The sequence below is a fragment of the Peromyscus californicus genome, unplaced genomic scaffold (genome assembly GCF_007827085.1).
Source record: "Peromyscus californicus insignis strain IS unplaced genomic scaffold, ASM782708v3 Scaffold_7__1_contigs__length_154581171, whole genome shotgun sequence".
In the NCBI taxonomy this organism is placed as follows: domain Eukaryota; kingdom Metazoa; phylum Chordata; class Mammalia; order Rodentia; family Cricetidae; genus Peromyscus; species Peromyscus californicus.
Window position 1 is genome coordinate 15,488,415 of NW_026294595.1, and position 16,854 is coordinate 15,505,268.

At 41.5% G+C, this 16,854-nt stretch overlaps 1 protein-coding gene across 9 annotated transcripts in view; it reads left to right on the forward strand.

The window, feature by feature from the left end:
* The window catches only part of Ehmt1 (euchromatic histone lysine methyltransferase 1), a 172,912-nt gene that overhangs the window by 58,634 nt on the left and 97,424 nt on the right, over positions 1-16,854 (forward strand). For 8 of the 9 annotated variants that reach the window (XM_052725925.1, XM_052725930.1, XM_052725929.1 and 5 more), the window contains exons 2-3: positions 9,766-9,832; positions 16,032-16,588. In XM_052725925.1, coding sequence (XP_052581885.1) covers positions 9,766-9,832; positions 16,032-16,588 — 624 coding nt within the window. The remainder of the gene's footprint in view (positions 1-9,765; positions 9,833-16,031; positions 16,589-16,854) is intronic. The other variant, XM_052725926.1, reaches the window with a different exon arrangement.

Sequence of the window (16,854 nt, forward strand, 5' to 3'; positions counted from 1 at the left end):
CCGCCCTCCCCCCCTCCACTGTAAAATGCTGAGATCATACTCAGCTGTAAAATCCCCAGAACAAGTTTACAGAGTGCTAGAAGTTTCCCTTCCTTAATGTTTTCCTGCTCTGTGGCTGTCCTTGAGGATGGGTAGATAATGTGAAAGCTGACCTGTTCCCTAGTACAAATAGTGGATAGAAATACTTAATGTTTTCCTGCTCTGTGGCTGTCCTTGAGGATGGGTAGATAATGTGAAAGCTGACCTGTTCCCTAGTGCAAATAGTGGATAGAAATACTTGGAGGCCAAAGTGCCAAGGGTGTCAATTCCCTGCAGAGATATTTTCTTGACTTCCTCCCTCTCTTCCTTTCAGAGGAGATTTATTCAGCCACTTTTATCTTCCCATCTTGCCCTGTTGATAAGGAATCCTATGTCCTGATCTCTCCTGAACTGGCTTAGACTTCTTTAAACCGAGACCCATATAGCAGTTATAGTTGGCTTTCTCTGCATTTGCATGATCTTTAAGGTATATAACCAGATGTGTCGATGGCTTCAAGAGAAGGTGGGGAATCATATGTGAAGGGGTGGGGCAAAGCTTGGAGGGTCCTGGCAGACAAGCTTGAAGATGGAGAGTGGCCTGGAGTCTTGTACACACCTGTCTGAGTTCTACCACTTTCTGGAAAGCCCTAGTCAGTAGCATCAGATGCCAGAGTTGAATCTGTGAAACAGCAGGATTTTGAACCCATGTGCTGTGGTTGAGCTCTGTGGATTACAGAGCAGGAACTCCTAGTACCAGAGGGATCTGCCCTTGGGACAGAGCTAGTTTTAGAACCGTTACTGGAGTCAGGCCCCTGACCTCCCTCACAAGCTAGCTTTTGCCGTTCTTGTAGAAGAGCCAAGTTGATAGTGAAAAACAGGAAAAAAAAATTCAATGTGGCCAAATTGGGAAGAGATCTAGTGACCCAGGGTCCTAAAATGAGTGTGAAAGTTTAAGAAGGCAAGAGATATGGATAATTCAGCAGTCAAGATGTGGTCCTGGTCAGGATGGGTCATTATCGACCCATCATTGTCTTGGTTCCAGTCTTCCTTCAAGGGAGGGCACAGTGGGGCTGACCTCCCCCATTCCCACTGTTTTGAAGACCTTGAAGCCATTTAAATTTCAGTAACTTCAAGGATTTTACATTTCTGTCTGTTTGACAGGTCTCACTGTTTAGCCCTGGGTGGCTTGAAACTCACAGAGATCCTTCTGCCTGTCTGCTTCCTGGGTGCTGGGATTAAAGGTGTGCACCACCACCACACCTGGTAGGATTTTAGTTTTACCTTCATGTAAGGATATTTTTTGTGGTTAAAACGGTGATACTGAGATGAGAAATTCTTCTTTTGGGTTGTATACTATGTTCTTGGTAGGGCCAATGAGAATGGCAAGAAGATATTTCTACCCAGGCCATTCATGTGTCTTACAGAAAGCAGGCTCAGCCAACCTTTTAGTCACCTTTCAGAGCACAGCTTTCTGGTGAGCAGAAGAGTCCTGGGGTGAGATGATGTCATCTTCTAACCTGTTCTGCTTGGACATCGTCTGTTTGTGGCTTTCTCAGCCTGACCAGTGGAGAGGATGTGGCTGCTGTGCTGGCCTAGCTTATGACCAAGTCCTTCTTTTGCTTCTCTCCAGCCTTTTTTGTTTGTTTTTGTTTTTTGTTTTGTTTTGTTTTTCAAGACAGGGTTTTTCTTTCTAGCTTTGGAGTCTGTCCTGGAACTCAAGCTGTAGACTAGACTGGCCTTGAACTCACAGAGATCTAACTGCTTCTGCCTCCCAAGTGCTGGGATTAAAGTTGTGCACTACCCCTGCTGGGCTCTCTTCAGCTTTTTAGTAATCATCAGAGATTCTGTGCAGAATCAGGAAACTTTTACTAACCCTACCCCCCAAGAACTACTGTTATTAGTTGGCTGACAAAATACTCAGTTCATAGGCAGGTTATGCTGTGGTAGATTAAGGCATTGAAGAATAAAATGATTGCATTTGAAGGGATGTTGGAAAAGAATATTAGAATATTCCTGGTGTCACACAAAGAGACACATCAACAAAGTGAAAGTAACTTGTCAAGATAATTTTGCTTTTGCAAAGGGTACCCAACAATCCAAACCTGGTGAGCAAGTGCACCGGAGTTGGAGATTGCGTTTAGCTTTTGTCCTAATGCAGGCCGGTGACTGTGTCTCAGTCCATTTGTGGGAGCTCCACCTCACAATATGATGTGACTGACTAATTCATAATCAGCGCAAAAGGAAAAAGGGCATGATAGAACCAAATTTCAGCAATGTCTGGTGTGGAGTGAGGGTTGGGTGTACAGGCAGGGAGAGTTTCATAGACTACTAACTCTTTGGTGGGCTACTCATCTCTGATCAAAAAGACTATTTCTCACAGGAACTACTCTTCTAGATGAGTTTTTGCAGAAGTTGAGTTCTTGTCTCTAATGGACTGTTGACAAGGCAGATTACAAAATACCATAGTGTACTGTGGACAGCAGGATCAGTTGTCACCTTCTCAGTGTGTTAGTTCTTCTGTGACAGCCAACCTTGGAGGGTGTCAGAGCTGTGCTTTATTAAGGTAGAGCAGCTAGGGCAGTGTTCTTTGGAGGCTTAGTTTCAGTTGGTCAGGGTACTTCGTGTTTGGAACTGGCATCAGTCCAACTCCCTATTTTGGTGTCAGGTTCCCTGGTAGCTGCAGAGCAGCTGTCTGTCTTCTCTTTGGGGTATACCAAAGACTGTTGTTCTTCCCTGTCTCTAACATTGTAGTTTACAAAGTTAAGCCAGATATTAAGCCAAATACAGTGGAGACACTGTAATTCTGGTATTTGGGAGGCTGAGGAAGTAGGATTGCAAGTATGAGGCCAGCCCTGGGCTACATGGTAAGACCCTGCCTCGAAAACAAAACAGAAATGCAAACAGTGTGTGTCGGGGAGTGGTGGTGGTGGGAGTTATTTAAATCCTAGTATTTTCATAGACTTTTGTCTCTGAGTAAATTTAACACACATTATCCTAAGCCCATCTACTCCTTGTTTGTTTTTGTTTGAACTTTAGGAATCTTGCAAAAGGCAGCATCTCAGTTTCTATTTTTCTCTTCCTTAGACCTTTTTTTTTTTTTTTTTTTTTTTTTTAAGTAAAATCCAAAATCAGCAGTTTGGCAGAAATAGATGGGCAAGTAGCCAGGAGGCTGACATGGGGAGCTTTACCTGAAGGGGTGCTCTGGCTTTCCCTCTGTGCAGGAAGATGTCCTGTTTGTTAGGTGATGTCAGATGTGCATGATGTGCAGATACAATGAAGGAATGCAGGAGCAGGCAGTTAAATGTCAGGAGTGCTTGGTCATCTTCCCGGAAAAGTAGCAATTGGCCCTTTAATAAATTTGAAGTTAATATATATTATTAATGATATATACTGCCTAATATAGAAAAGTATCTTTTTAAAAAACATCTTGAATCTGTTGTGAAATTTATAGGTTAACTGTATTTTAACAAATTGTATTTGATACAAAGTTGTTTTATGTTAGACTTGATAAATAGGTACTTGTAACTTTTCTGTCATTCATGAGGAACGCTCATTCAATTGAAATGCTATGTATATGTTGTCTTTATTTAAAAACAATCAGTCCCTGGGACCCACATGATAGAAGGAGAGAACTGACTCCTTCAAGTTGTCCTCTGATTTCTGAAGGCATGCATGTACCACACAAACAGACACACACAATAAATGTTAAAAAGAAAGCAAGAAAAGGAAAGCAATGTTTTAGGGTTAGAAATATCTCTGGAAGGTCTCTTTTTAGAGGGCTGCATCAATTTGATCACTCAGTTGGTAAGTGTGATTGCTGCATGAACCTAATGACCTGAGTTGTATTCCTGGATACTACTGTAGAGGAGAAAAATTTAATTCTGAAAGTTATCCTCTGAACTCTGTCTGTGTGCCATGCACATGTGTGCCTATACTCACATATACAACACATAACGTAATAGTAAAAAGAAATGTTTCTAATGTTTACTTATTTATTTTATGCAATGCCTGTTTTGTTTGCGTGTATCATCTTTGTATCATGTGTGTGCAGTGCCTGCAGAGACCAGAAGAGAGTGTCAGATCCCCTGGGACTGCAGTTACAGATTGTTGTGAGCTATCATGTGGGCACTGGGAATTTAACACAGGTCCTTTGGGATCAAACCTGGCTCCTCCAGAAGAACAACCAGTGCTCTTAGCTACTGAGCCACCTCTCCAGCTTCTAGATGAGCAGTTTTGACAAGTATAGGCCACCTGTTTTCTATAGGGCTTCTCAATTTGAATTTGCCATGCATTTTTGTGTAATTGGTTCCAGGTTATAACATCATGCAGGAAACTGCAAAAGTGTGTGAATTGTGTCCATCAAGTTCATCAAGTAAGGTACTGACTTTGTCAAGATTGGTTTTTCCATATAGTTGAGGTAGTTGTCTTTGGGTTTTTTTATTGTTGTTGTTTGTTTTTGGTGTTGTTTTCAAATGGTGTTTATTCTCTTTTTTGAGGGGCCTGCCATCCAGTTCTCAAATAAATCACACACACGGAGGCTTATTATTACTTACCATTGCCCGGACTTAGCTTGGCTTAGTTTCTTGCCAAATTTCCTTAAATTATCCCATCTGTCTTGGGCCTTGGGGCTTTTCCTGTTCTCTTACTTCTGTAAATCTTACTCTTACTATGTGACTTGCTGTGTAGCTGGGTGCCTGGCTGCTGGGTCCTCCTTCTTCTCTGGCTAGTTCTTTCTTCACTCCATCTTTTTTCCTCTTCCTCCTCCCAAATTTCTCCTTCTATATATCTTCTCTACCTGTCAGCCCTGCCTATCCTTTCTTTTGCCTTAATATTGGCTATTTGGTTCTTTATTAGACCATCAGTGTTTTAGACAGGCACAGTAACACAGCTGCATATAAACATAAACAAAAGTAACACATCTTAAAATAATATTCTGCTACAGTTTTCATTGTGATTAAGAATGCTTTGAGTGGGTGATGGTGGCGGCAGTTGTGGTGCATGCCTTTAATCTCAGCACTGGGAAGGCAGAGTCAGGAGGATCTCTGAGTTTGAGAGCAGCCTGGTCTACAGAACAAGTTCCAGGACAGCCAGAGCTACACAGAGAAATCCTGTCTCAAAAAAAATAAAAAACAAAACAAAAAAGAATGCTTTGAGATGATGAGAATACTCTTGAGTTTTGGTTTCCTTTTCTTCTTTCCTTCCTCCCTTCCTTTTTTTTTTTCCTTGAGAAGCAGAGAGTCTTGCTATGAGCCCAGGTTTCCCTTTAACGCAAAATAAATTTTGCTTTTTTTTGAATGTTGAAATCATAGGTGTGGGCCATTTTACCTGGGTTATACCTTGGTTTTTTTTTTTTTTTTTAAAAGACCAAACTTTGATTTAATACTTTTAGTATTCATTAATGCATCCGATCTGAACCAGTATGGTGATTTTGGTAAAATGGTGACTTTGTTGGTGCTGTAAGGAGGTAACTTTTAACTCCCATCTTCTGTTTGTGTTCACTGGTTGACTTTTAGTATGAAGAACTTTGCCTTGATTTGCATTTTACCCATTAATTTATTTAGTATTTATATGAGCTTGCCCATCATCATTGTGTTAGAGGGGTATGATCCTTCTCTTTTGATGCTGCAAGTGTCTAGACTTTAGCAGGAGGAGTTTTTCAGGCATTGCTGTGCTCTTGTGATGTGATTGTCATTCTTCAGCACTACCTTCGTGGACATTGCATATCTGGGCTTGCTCCCCTCATGGCAGCCACGAAGCAAAGAGTCAGGAAAAGGTTGGAGACACTATATCCTTTCATATATGCATTAAGTTACCTAGTTCTTCCCAGTGTGCCATACCTCTGAACTTAACTGTTGATTAGATTAAACCCCTCCTGATTTTATCATGTCTCAGTAATGCACAAGGGAGAGAATAAGCCTTTAACAGTGAGTCTTTTAGAGCAGCGGATGCTTACATTTCTAGACCACTCAGTGGGTACTGATTGTGTAACTGAGCTATTCCTAGAGTGCCATCAACTCTGTGGAGAGCAGATATACAAGTTGAGGTAGAGGCTTAAAGGATACCTCTGCTGACTCTTGGGAAATCCCTGCCACCTTTTCCTCCTCCTTCCTGCTGGTCATTGTGGACATGCTAGAGGTACAAGACCATTGCTGTCTCATGGAACCAAACGGTGAGACAGACAGATGGAAAACAAGACAGGGTAAAGGGACAAAGGGTGCCAACTAGACCTGGGCGTGTTTGCCAAAGTATTGCCTTTGCTTCTTTTCCTCCAGCAGGAGCAGGAGTGTGAAGTTACTTTATGTACTGTTAGGACAGAGTGCCTGACAGAACCAACTGAAGGAAGCAAGGCTTTATTCTGACCCACAGTTTGAGGACACAGCCTGCATAGTAGGACAGTAGTGGTGGGTGGAGGCTGAGGTGCTGCTCATACTGTAGTCAGTCAAGAAGCAGAAAGAAGAATGCTGCTGCTCTGCTGCTTTTCTTTTTCTTCAGCCCAGGATTTCAACTCACGGAATCTTATCTTCCCACCTGTTCTAGTTTCATTTCTGTTGCTGTGATAAAATTCCCTGGCGAGAAAGCAACTTAGGAGAAACAGTGTTTATTTTAACTAACAATTCTGGGTTACAGTCCATTATTGTGGGAGTGAAGACAGGAAAGAAGCAGCTACTCACATCACATCCACATTGAAGAGCAGAGAGAAATGAAAGTATACATACGTGCTTGCTTGCACTAAGCTCTGTTATTCTACTCTTACACAGCTTAGGACCTCTGCCTAAGGAATGGTGCTGCCCTCATTAGGTTGTGTCTTCCCATATCTGTTAACTGTGACAGTTCTTCACAGACTAACCTGTTTACTGCTGTGCTGGTGGTAGGACCTGGGAGAATGGAGCCTAAAAAACGAGGCAGACTAAAGTCTAAAGTCTTATGCAGTAACTTTATTCAGAGCATCAGACAATTTATACTCTTGAGGGTTAAGAAGAATCACAAGAGTAAGGTGGTCAGTTACAAAGACAAACCACATGTGGCTAAACCAGGTTTTTTTTTTTTTTTCATAGAGGCATATAAACAAATAATAGCCAGCTGTAATGAATAAATTAAAGTAAACTCACTCTTATCTACTATACCTGGGAGGGACACAACAGCACATTCCAAGAACAGTTTCGTGTTTTGAAGAAACTGAGGTCACAAGACTCTTGCCTTGCTTTATTGGAGTTTTCTCATAAGCACTCAGAATTCCCTTCATATGACTCCATTCTTGGACCACATTCCAACACTAACCCAATGTAGACAATTCCACATTTAGGCTCTCTTCTCTCATGATTCTAGGTTGTGACAAATTGACATTCAAGGTAACTGTCACACCATCTCAGTTAACCTAGTCTAGAAAATCCCTTGTAGACATGTCCAGAGGTTTGTTTCTGGTGAGTTTTAGATCCTGTCAAGTTAATCAGTATTAACCATCACAAGGGGTGTGTGAGCTTTTTCTTTAAAAGAATTGGAGATGGTTTTGCCTCAGTGTTAAGGTTTGTGTCACATGTAGTCTTTTGTATCACTGTCACTTTTCACCAGTGTTTGAAGATGTAGAACCACATTTAGTTTGTCTGGTCTCAGAACTCCGAGTTGAGCTTGATGGTGTGGAACAGTGCCTACTGAAATTGTCTATGTGTCTGGGACTGGATATATACTCAGTGGTCCTGACTGACTTTCACTCCAAATGATTGACAAAGATGATTATTAGTATCCGTGGTTTCCCTGTAGGTCAGGAGCAGGTACAGCAAGTTCCAGCAGGACCCCTTCCCTGAGTGACTATGCAAACACCTAAGAAACCTGGTCTTTGTGTCTTTAGACTACACTGAAAACCACTGCTAGGTCCTTCTGGGAAGAGGGATGGACTAGCCTGGGATCAGGAGAAAGTGATGTCCTGCTCCTGTCTTTTAATGAGGATAAGTAGTTCTTTAAAGAGGATTATTTGGGAAGCACTAGTTGATGGCAAATGCTTGTTTCTAGGGAAGAGGGATGGGGCATTTGACTTTGGGTGCAAAGAAGAGCATGACCTTGCTTTTGGGAACTTCAGGTAAAGTAGAAATTGCAGTGAGCTGAAGGTTTATTGAGGTTGCTCTGAAAAAGCTTTTGGAGTCTTTGGAGTTCTCCAAAGGCTATCAGATTATGCTGAGGGTCATGCCTTTAGGGTCTACAAGTTGGAAGTTTTTGTAGCTTGAAGCTCCAGGAGGTGTGTGGGATTTTTGTGTTTTAAGGCCTTGGAACTATAATATATTCCTCCACGTGGTGGATACTTAAGCTCAAATACAGTGATTTAAGTGTCTAATTGAATTTTCTTATTTACGTATTTCTGTAACTTAAAAAAATTATTATTTTTGAGAGTGTTTCACTATGTAACCCTGGCTGGCCTGGAGCTTGCTGTATAGACAAGGGTGGCCTTGAACTCACAGAGTTCTACCTGTCTGCCCTTTTGAGTGCTGGGATTAAAAATGTATGCCACTGTGCTAGATTTATTGTTTTTAAATTATGTATATATGTGTTTGGCTGTATATGGTTATGTATATTATCTTGAAAAACAAAAAACAAATAAAAAGTTGAGTGTATTATCGTTGGTGTCCAGAAGAGGGCATTGGATTCCTCTGGAGCTGGACTTAGAGCAGCTATAAGCCACCTCATGGGGTGCTTGAGTTTAACTCCAGTCCTGGAAGGGCAGCACATACTTTTTTTTTTTTTTTTGGTTTTTCGAGACAGGGTTTCTCTGTGTAGTTTTGGTGCCTGTCCTGGATCTCACTCTGTAGACCAGGCTGGCCTCGAACTCACAAAGATCTGCCTGCCTCTGCCTCCCGAGTGCTGGGATAAAAGGCATGCGCCACCACCGCCCAGCTCACTTTTTTTTTTTTTTTAAACAGGAGAAAACATTTATTTTGGCTTGCAGTTGCAGAGGGTTCGAGTCTGTAAAGACAGGACTGAGACAACAGACAGGCAAGGCAGCTGGGAAAGGCTGCTGAGAACTCACATCTTGAACCACAAGCACAAAGTAGATAGAGGGTGAACTGAAAATGGTGTGGCGTCTTTAGCCTCCAGGGACATGCCTCTTCCAATAGCAGCACATACTTTTTTTTTTTTTTTTTTTTTTTTCCCATTCACCATTTCTTTTTTTTTTTTTTTTTTTTTTTTTTTTTTTTTTTTTTGGTTTTTTCGAGACAGGGTTTCTCTGTGTAGCTTTGCGCCTTTCCTGGTACTCGCTTTGGAGACCAGGCTGGCCTCGAACTCACAGAGATCCACCTGGCTCTGCCTCCCGAGTGCTGGGATTAAAGGCGTGCGCCACCACCGCCCGGCTAGCAGCACATACTTTTAACCCCACACTTTCTGTAACTTTTTTGTAGGTGTCAGGTACTTGAAATACTTAAAAAGAGTTAACAAAATTCCTTTTAAAGGAAATGAAAAGAGTTAACAGATGCAATATCAAAGTGAATTGCTGTAATAGAGTCAAAGCATTTCAGATTTCTACCTATGTTAAGCAGGGTATAAACACATTCTTAAGAATGCTGTTCAGTACTGGCAAACTAGGTATACTGTTTTATGGACTGTTTTCTGAATGCCAGTCCTCTTCCTGGATGTGATTGTGTTAATCCATGGGCTAGTAAACCCTATTTGGAAAGATGATGACTTTTATAACTTACTTGATTTGAAGATGCCCTGATGTATCCTGGTTGATGCCTATTGTCTTTTTTTCTTCCCCTCCAGCAGGCAGTTCTGGCCAAGCAAGAGACTAAGCAGGATTGCTGCATGAAAACTGAGCTGCTAAGGGAAGGTAAGGGCCAGTTCACCCAACAGGAGAGGGTGCTTTGCTGCATGCACTCTTCTTATTATCTCTCCCTGCCTTTTGACTTTCTTGGAATTTGCCTAGGATTACAGTGTAATTTTTTTTTATCTTTCCCATTCCTGAATAGAGAGGTATGCGCACGAGCACAAGCACACACACACACACACACACACACACACACACACACACACACACACACACAGAAGCACTTGCAAAAGATCTGCCAGACAAGGAAAAACTTAACAAAATATGGAAATCAAATATCTTGTGTATCCTTGTTTTAAAACTGCAGGTGAAAAAAAGTGAGTAATCACACTAACAATTGTAGTGTCTTTATTACACTGGAACATATACCCAGGCCCTATCTGATAACATACTATCCAGTATCACAAGCTGTGATACACACCATAGGTTAATAGTGTGATCCATGCAACAATGTGGACATAGTGTAAGTATATTTTGCAAAATGAAAAAAGCCAGGTCTAAAAAGACTTTCGTTGTTTTGCTTTATTGTTTTTGTTTTGTTTTGTTTTGTTTTGTTTGTTTTTTGTTTTACAAGACAGGGTTTCTCTGTGTAGCTTTGGAGCCTGCCTGTCCTGGAACTCACTCTGTAGACCAGGCTGGCCTCAAACTCACAGAGATCCGCCTGCCTCTGCCTCCTGAGTGCTGGGATTAAAGGCGTGCGCCACCACTGCTCAGCTATGTGACTATTTACATGGCTTTCTGATCAAAGTGAAGTAGAAACTTTGAGGACATAGTAGTGGTTTCCAGGAGGTTGAGTGTGGGGTGTAGAGAGGGTAGTATGAGGGTGATTCTAGGAGGCAGGCTATTCTGCAGGAAGTCTAGCTAGCGGGCTGGGTAGATGGCTCAATGATTAAGAGCACTTGTTGCTTTTCCAGACGACTGGAGTTTGGTTCCTAACACCCATGTCTATCACAGGCTCACAGCTGTCTTCAGCTTTAGCTCCAAGGGATCCAACACACTCTTCGGGCTTCTAAATTCTCCCTCTTGGTTTGCATGATAGACTTTTCTCGTATGTTGTCATTGAACTTGTCTACACAGTAGTAAGTTTTAGCCTTATTTATTCCATGGTGTCAGCCTTATTAGTGCTGTTCTGTGAGTGGATTGTCCTGGTACTGTTTCTTTTGCTCTAATAAACACACTAACAAAAAGCAACTTAAGGGAGGCAAGGGCTTAAGTCCAGCTTATTGACTATCATGTTGAGAAGTCAGGGCAGGAGCTCAAGCTGCTTGTCATCACATTCACAACCAAGAACACAGAGAAATAAACACACCTCTCCTGCCTGCTTGTTTGCTCTCATGGCTTTCACTAATGTAGTCCAGGGCCTGGTCCATGAAATGATGCTACCTACGGTGGGCTGGGTTTTCCTATATCAGTTAACATTTAAAACAATCCTATACACCTATAGGCCAACCTGATCTAGATAATTCCTGATTTAAAACTTTCTTCCCGCGCTGGAGAGGTGGCTCAGCCGTTAAAGGCTAGGCTTACAACCAAAAATATAAGCGACTCTTCCCATGTGATTCTAGATTGTATCAAGTTGACAGTTAAAACTCTACAGCACAGTGCTTAATCTTCTTCTCAGCCCTTGTTATCTGACTGGCTATTTGAAGGATGCCATACACAATAATCCTAAACTAGTAGTTTTTTCCCTGAACAGTTTAAAGACGATGTTCTTTTGCCTTGCTTATGGTTTAATCTGAAATATGTCTGTATTTATCTTTTTCTTTATATGTGATGCATCATTTTTCTGGATATTTATATATTGTTTCCCCCTTTCTTCTCTTCTCCACCCCTGTTTTCTTTTTCTTCCTTTTTTTTTGTTTTTGTTTTTGTTTTTGTTTTTGGGGACAGGGTTTCTTTGTGTAGCTTTGTGCCTTTCCTGGAACTCACTATGTAGTCCAGGCTGGCCTCGAACTCACAGAGATCCGCCTGCCTCTGCCTCTTGAGTGCTGGGATTAAAGGCATGCGCCACTACTGCCCGACCTGTTTTCTTATTTTTTGTTTTTGTTTTTGTTTTTGTTTTTGGGATAGGTCTCACTGTGTAAACCCAGCTAACCTGGGTAGACCAGGCTATTCTTGAACTCACAGAGCTCCACCTGCTTCTGCGTCTCAGATTCTGGGATTAAAGGCCTCTGTTACTACATCTGACTAATTCTATGTTTTGTACACATTGATTATGTCGTGCATTGGTTTGGGGTATTTGTGTTTACCTTGCTTGATGGATATTTTTTAAAACTATTAGCTCTTTCAAATATGTTTTTCTTTTTTCCTTTCTTCAGATATGTGACACTGCTTTTACTCTTCACTAAAACTCAGACCATTTGCTTTTTAGTTTTCTTTTTTTCTTTGTATAGATTCTTACTCTGTATCTTTGGGATCTTCATCTAGTGTTCTGTTTGATCTGCCATTAATTTCATCACATGGTAATTTTCTCAGACAGTAGATTCTCATCTCTGCAGGTCTGTTTGGGTGGATAGAGAAAGCTGTCTTCATCTTGCTTCCCCACATGTATGGTTCCCTTTAATCACTTTACCCTTTATGTCTGAGCTCCCTACCAGCTGACTTTGTTATAATTGTGCCTTTTTTCATATCTATTTTTTATTGATTGGTAGATATTTTGAGTGCTCTCACGGGTGTATTAAGTGTGATGACTCTGGCTATTTGTTTTAAAAGTTAGTGCTGAATTTTATTTTTTTCAGATGCTTGATTAACCTTTATATACGTTTGGCTTTGTGGTATAGGACTGTTTATAGGCATTTTTAACCCAAGAATTTATTACCTGTCAATTCAGGAGATTTTTTAAAAAAAAAAGTACATGAAATTAGAGGCCAGGCATGGTAGTATATACTTTAGTCCCAGTATATGGGAGGCAGAGGCTGTAGATTTCCTGTGTTCTGGCCTGCCAGCAGTCGGGACAAATCTCTCCAACTCGTGTCCCCCAAGTAAACACAGGAGGCTTATATTATTTTTAAACTATGATCATGGCAGGCTCCCTGCTAGCTAGCTCTTATATCTTAAATTAACCCATTTCTGTTAATCTTATGTCTTGCCACGTTTTCTGTGGCTTTACCTGAGTCTCATTACATGTTGCTCCCTGGACAGCGGGCTGGTGTCTCTTGACTCAGCCTTCCACTTCCCAGAATTCTCCTTGTATTTCCTGCCTGGCTACTGGCCAATCAACATTTTATTTACCAACCAATCAGAGCAACACATTCACAGCATACAGAACATCCCACAGCAAGAGGCAAATTGATGTCTGTGAATTTGAGGCTAGCCTGGTCTATATAGTCCAATTTCTTTTTGAAACAATTAAAAAATTTTTTAATATTTATTTTCACTTTATGTGAGTATTTTCCTGAATGTATATTTTTGTACATGTGTGTACAGTTCCATGGAGGCCAGAAGAAGATGTTAATTACTCTGGGACTGGAGTTACAGCCAGTTTTGAGTTGCTATGTAGGTGCTGGGAATTGAACCTAGGTCTTTTGGAAGAGCCTTAGTCATCTTAACTGCTGAGTCTTTTCCCTAGCAACACAACCCAACTTTTTATACTATAACAAAAAAGCACCTGAATTGTAATTGTATTATAACCCTTTAACTCCATGTTCATTCATGCACTTTGTGATGGTTTATGCACTACTGTTTGTTTCTCTACATTTTTTCTGTGAACATTGTGCAAACCAGCAGGACTTCTAAATGTCACAGGCTGGCTGAGGCTTGCACGGTGGACTACAGTGTACCCTCAGCTGCACCCAGACAGGCCTATGGAAAATGGACCTTTTCCCTCAGTGCTCTGTCTCTACTGTCCATGCTATGGATTTAGGCTGCCTTGTGAGTCTTCTCTATAGGGAGCTTGTTTTCCTTGCTTTTACTATTCATTTACATGGCATACTTTACCATTTTTGAAAGTTAACTCTCTTTGTTATATTTTAGCTTAAGTCATAGAGTTCTTTAATATGTTAATTGGAATTCTGATTAAAATATCACTGAATTTCTGAATTTGAGGGGACTTCGTAGCTTTGTTATTTTGTTACCTGGTTCCAGAACATTCTCTCTAAATGTTTTCCTCTGTACATAGGCATTAAGTAATTTGGCTTTAAAAAAGTATTCTTTGTAGTTTTCTTCCTTTTATAAGTATCCTATTTTTTTCTTCATACACACACACACACACATACAATGCAGCTCTGGCTGTCCTGGAACTCTTTATATAGACCAGGGTGACCTTAGCCTCCTGAGTGCTGGGATTAAATATGTACACTACCATGCCTGGCTTTCTTCTTACATTTCTAAGTTAATATTTGTATAGAGAATGACATTCTTTTTGTAGGGTTTTTCTTTCTCTTTTTCTTTGTTTTGGCAGTTCTTGGAATCAATCCAGGCAATTTCATATTCTGGACGAGTACTTTACCACTGAGCTACAGTCCAGCCATGCCACTTAACTCTGAAAACAGCAGTCTGACTTTGTGCTGTGTCTTGATCAGATAAGGTGAAAGCAGCCTCTGCACCACTGCCTTTGCATTTCTTTCTCTTATTGGTGCTGTCACTCAATCCCTTCTTTATGTGCCAAACATTAGAAGCTTTAATGGATCTCTGTGCTATTTCTGTTGACTTGGAATTAACATTTCTGACTGAGTATACATTGGCTCCAGAAGCTGCTGTATAACTCCCAAGTTAAGGAAAGATTTTACATATTTTGTTTTGCTAAGGGTTTAAAAAGTTACTAATGCCTGTTTGTTCATTCTGTAAGGATGTATTGCGTATGTTACTCCCTGGCCTTGTTTGTGTGCTGAGAAGAAAAGGAGTGGCAGTCTCTGCTGTTTTAGAACTTGCATTCTTGGGAAGGGCAGATAACTAATGGTAAATGATAAACCTGTGTGTTAGGTGATAGGGGCAGTGAAAAGGAGAGCTGAGGACAGAGTGTCAAGGGGTAAACCTTGCATTCCATTAGAGTGCCTCCTGTCTCCAGGGTTGTGATATTGAGTCTGCATCAACCCCTTGGTAGGTCTTCTTGGAGAAAACTTAAGTTTTTGCTCTCCTGGACATGATAGAATGAATAGCCAGAGGAGTCTGGACTTATAAGAGAAGATATGTAGATCCAAAACATAATGTGATCCCCTTCCCTCCGGCTTTGCTTTGTGCTTCTGTGATGCTGCTTCTGAAGCAACTCTTTTTTTTTTTTTTAATTATTTTTAATTATGTGTATGTGTATCTAAGTGTAGATATGTGGGCATAAGCACAGGTGGCCTCAGAGGCCAGAAGAGGGAATTGGATCCTTATAGATTTTTCTGCACCCCTCTTCCTCAATAAGTTTCTCCACCAACTCAGTAGGCCAGATCAAGCTGAATTGGAAAAGTGCAACAAACAACAGATTTATTTGAGCAAAGAAACTCCTGGGTGTTTTTGCCAGTCCCAGAGACCGAGGCCAGAGAAGCCACATGCCTGAACTAAAGCAGGGAGACTTTATAGGTTGTAGATGAGGGGTGATGACATGTTTGCCACAAGCTGGGCTTGTGCCTAAGTGTGGTCAAAAACTGAGCAGTTGAACAGGGATTTGGGCTGCTGGCGGCAACAGGAGAGGAAGTTGCAATAGTCCAAATTCCAGGAATGGGGAACTGGGCTTTTTGGCGGCTTTCCTTTGTTTGAAGACTGTCTGAGCAGGCAGGGTTGAGGAGTGGGGAATGAGGCTTTCTGGATGTGCAGGGGCGAGCTATAGGTTCCAACCAAACAGATCCCTTGGACTTGGAGTTAAAAGTGGTTGGGAACTGCCCAGTGTGAGTGCTGCAAACCAAATTTAGGTACTCTGTAAGAACAATAAGTGCTCTTAATCCCAGAATCCACCCCTTTTTAAATCTCCAACTTACAGGCTTTTTAAAAATAGGCTGACTTCTCAAAAGTTAATGTTTTATTATTAGAATAAGTGTTGGTTTCTATAGGAAATGATTTTTATAGACAGGTGTGGTTTTTTTTTTTTTTTTTTTTTTGCTTTTTGTGTTGAGAATTGAACCCAGGGCCTTGTACATGTTAGGCAAGAGTTTTCCCACTAGCTACATGCTAGCACTGTAGACTACTTTGTTTATGCTGGCCAAATAAATTGTAAGTTTTGCTATTAGTTCTGTGGATTGATGGGTGCCAGCAGCTGTGACACTCCTTTCTCTGTTCACAGATACACCTATGGCTGCTGATGAAGGTTCCACGGAGAAACAGACAGGAGAGACTCCCATGGCTGCAGATGGAGAAACCAATGGGTCTTGTGAAAAGAGTGGTGATACCAGCCATCCAAACACACCCAAACATACTCAGGAGAGCACAAGAGCCAGTCCACCGGAAGGTACCAACAGAGCATCTCGAGTAGCCGAAAATGGTCTTTCAGAAAGAGACACAGAAGTGGGAAAGCAAAACCATGTCACAGCTGACGACTTCATGCAGACTTCCGTCCTTGGCAGCAATGGATATTTCTTAAATAAACCAGCCCTGCAGGGGCAGCCCTTGAGGACTCCAAACACTCTAGCCTCCTCGCTTCCTGGTCATGCGGCAAAAACTCTTCCTGGAGGGGCCAGTAAATGCAGGACTCCAAGTGCACTTCCTCAGACACCAACCACAGCACCTGCTGTGCCTGGGGAAGGGAGTGCAGACACAGAGGACAGGAAGCCTACAGCCTCGGGCACTGATGTCAGGGTTCACAGGGCACGCAAGACCATGCCGAAGTCCATCCTGGGTCTGGTAATTTTCTGTCTTCTTCTTTGCATTAATGAGAACAAATAGACTTTCAAGCAAGCAATAAAGGGGAAAACCAGTTAATGGCAGTGGTCATCAATAGACATATGAGCAACCAAGTTAGATGATACCACATCAGCCTTTGTTTTAAGGTTTTTCCTGAAGGCTTCTTTTTGCTCTGTGATTCAGTAATTCTCAGGATTACTGAGAGCGGTATGAGTTCTGCACTTTAACATCGAGAGAGAGCTGTACTTCCCTATAATACTCAGCCA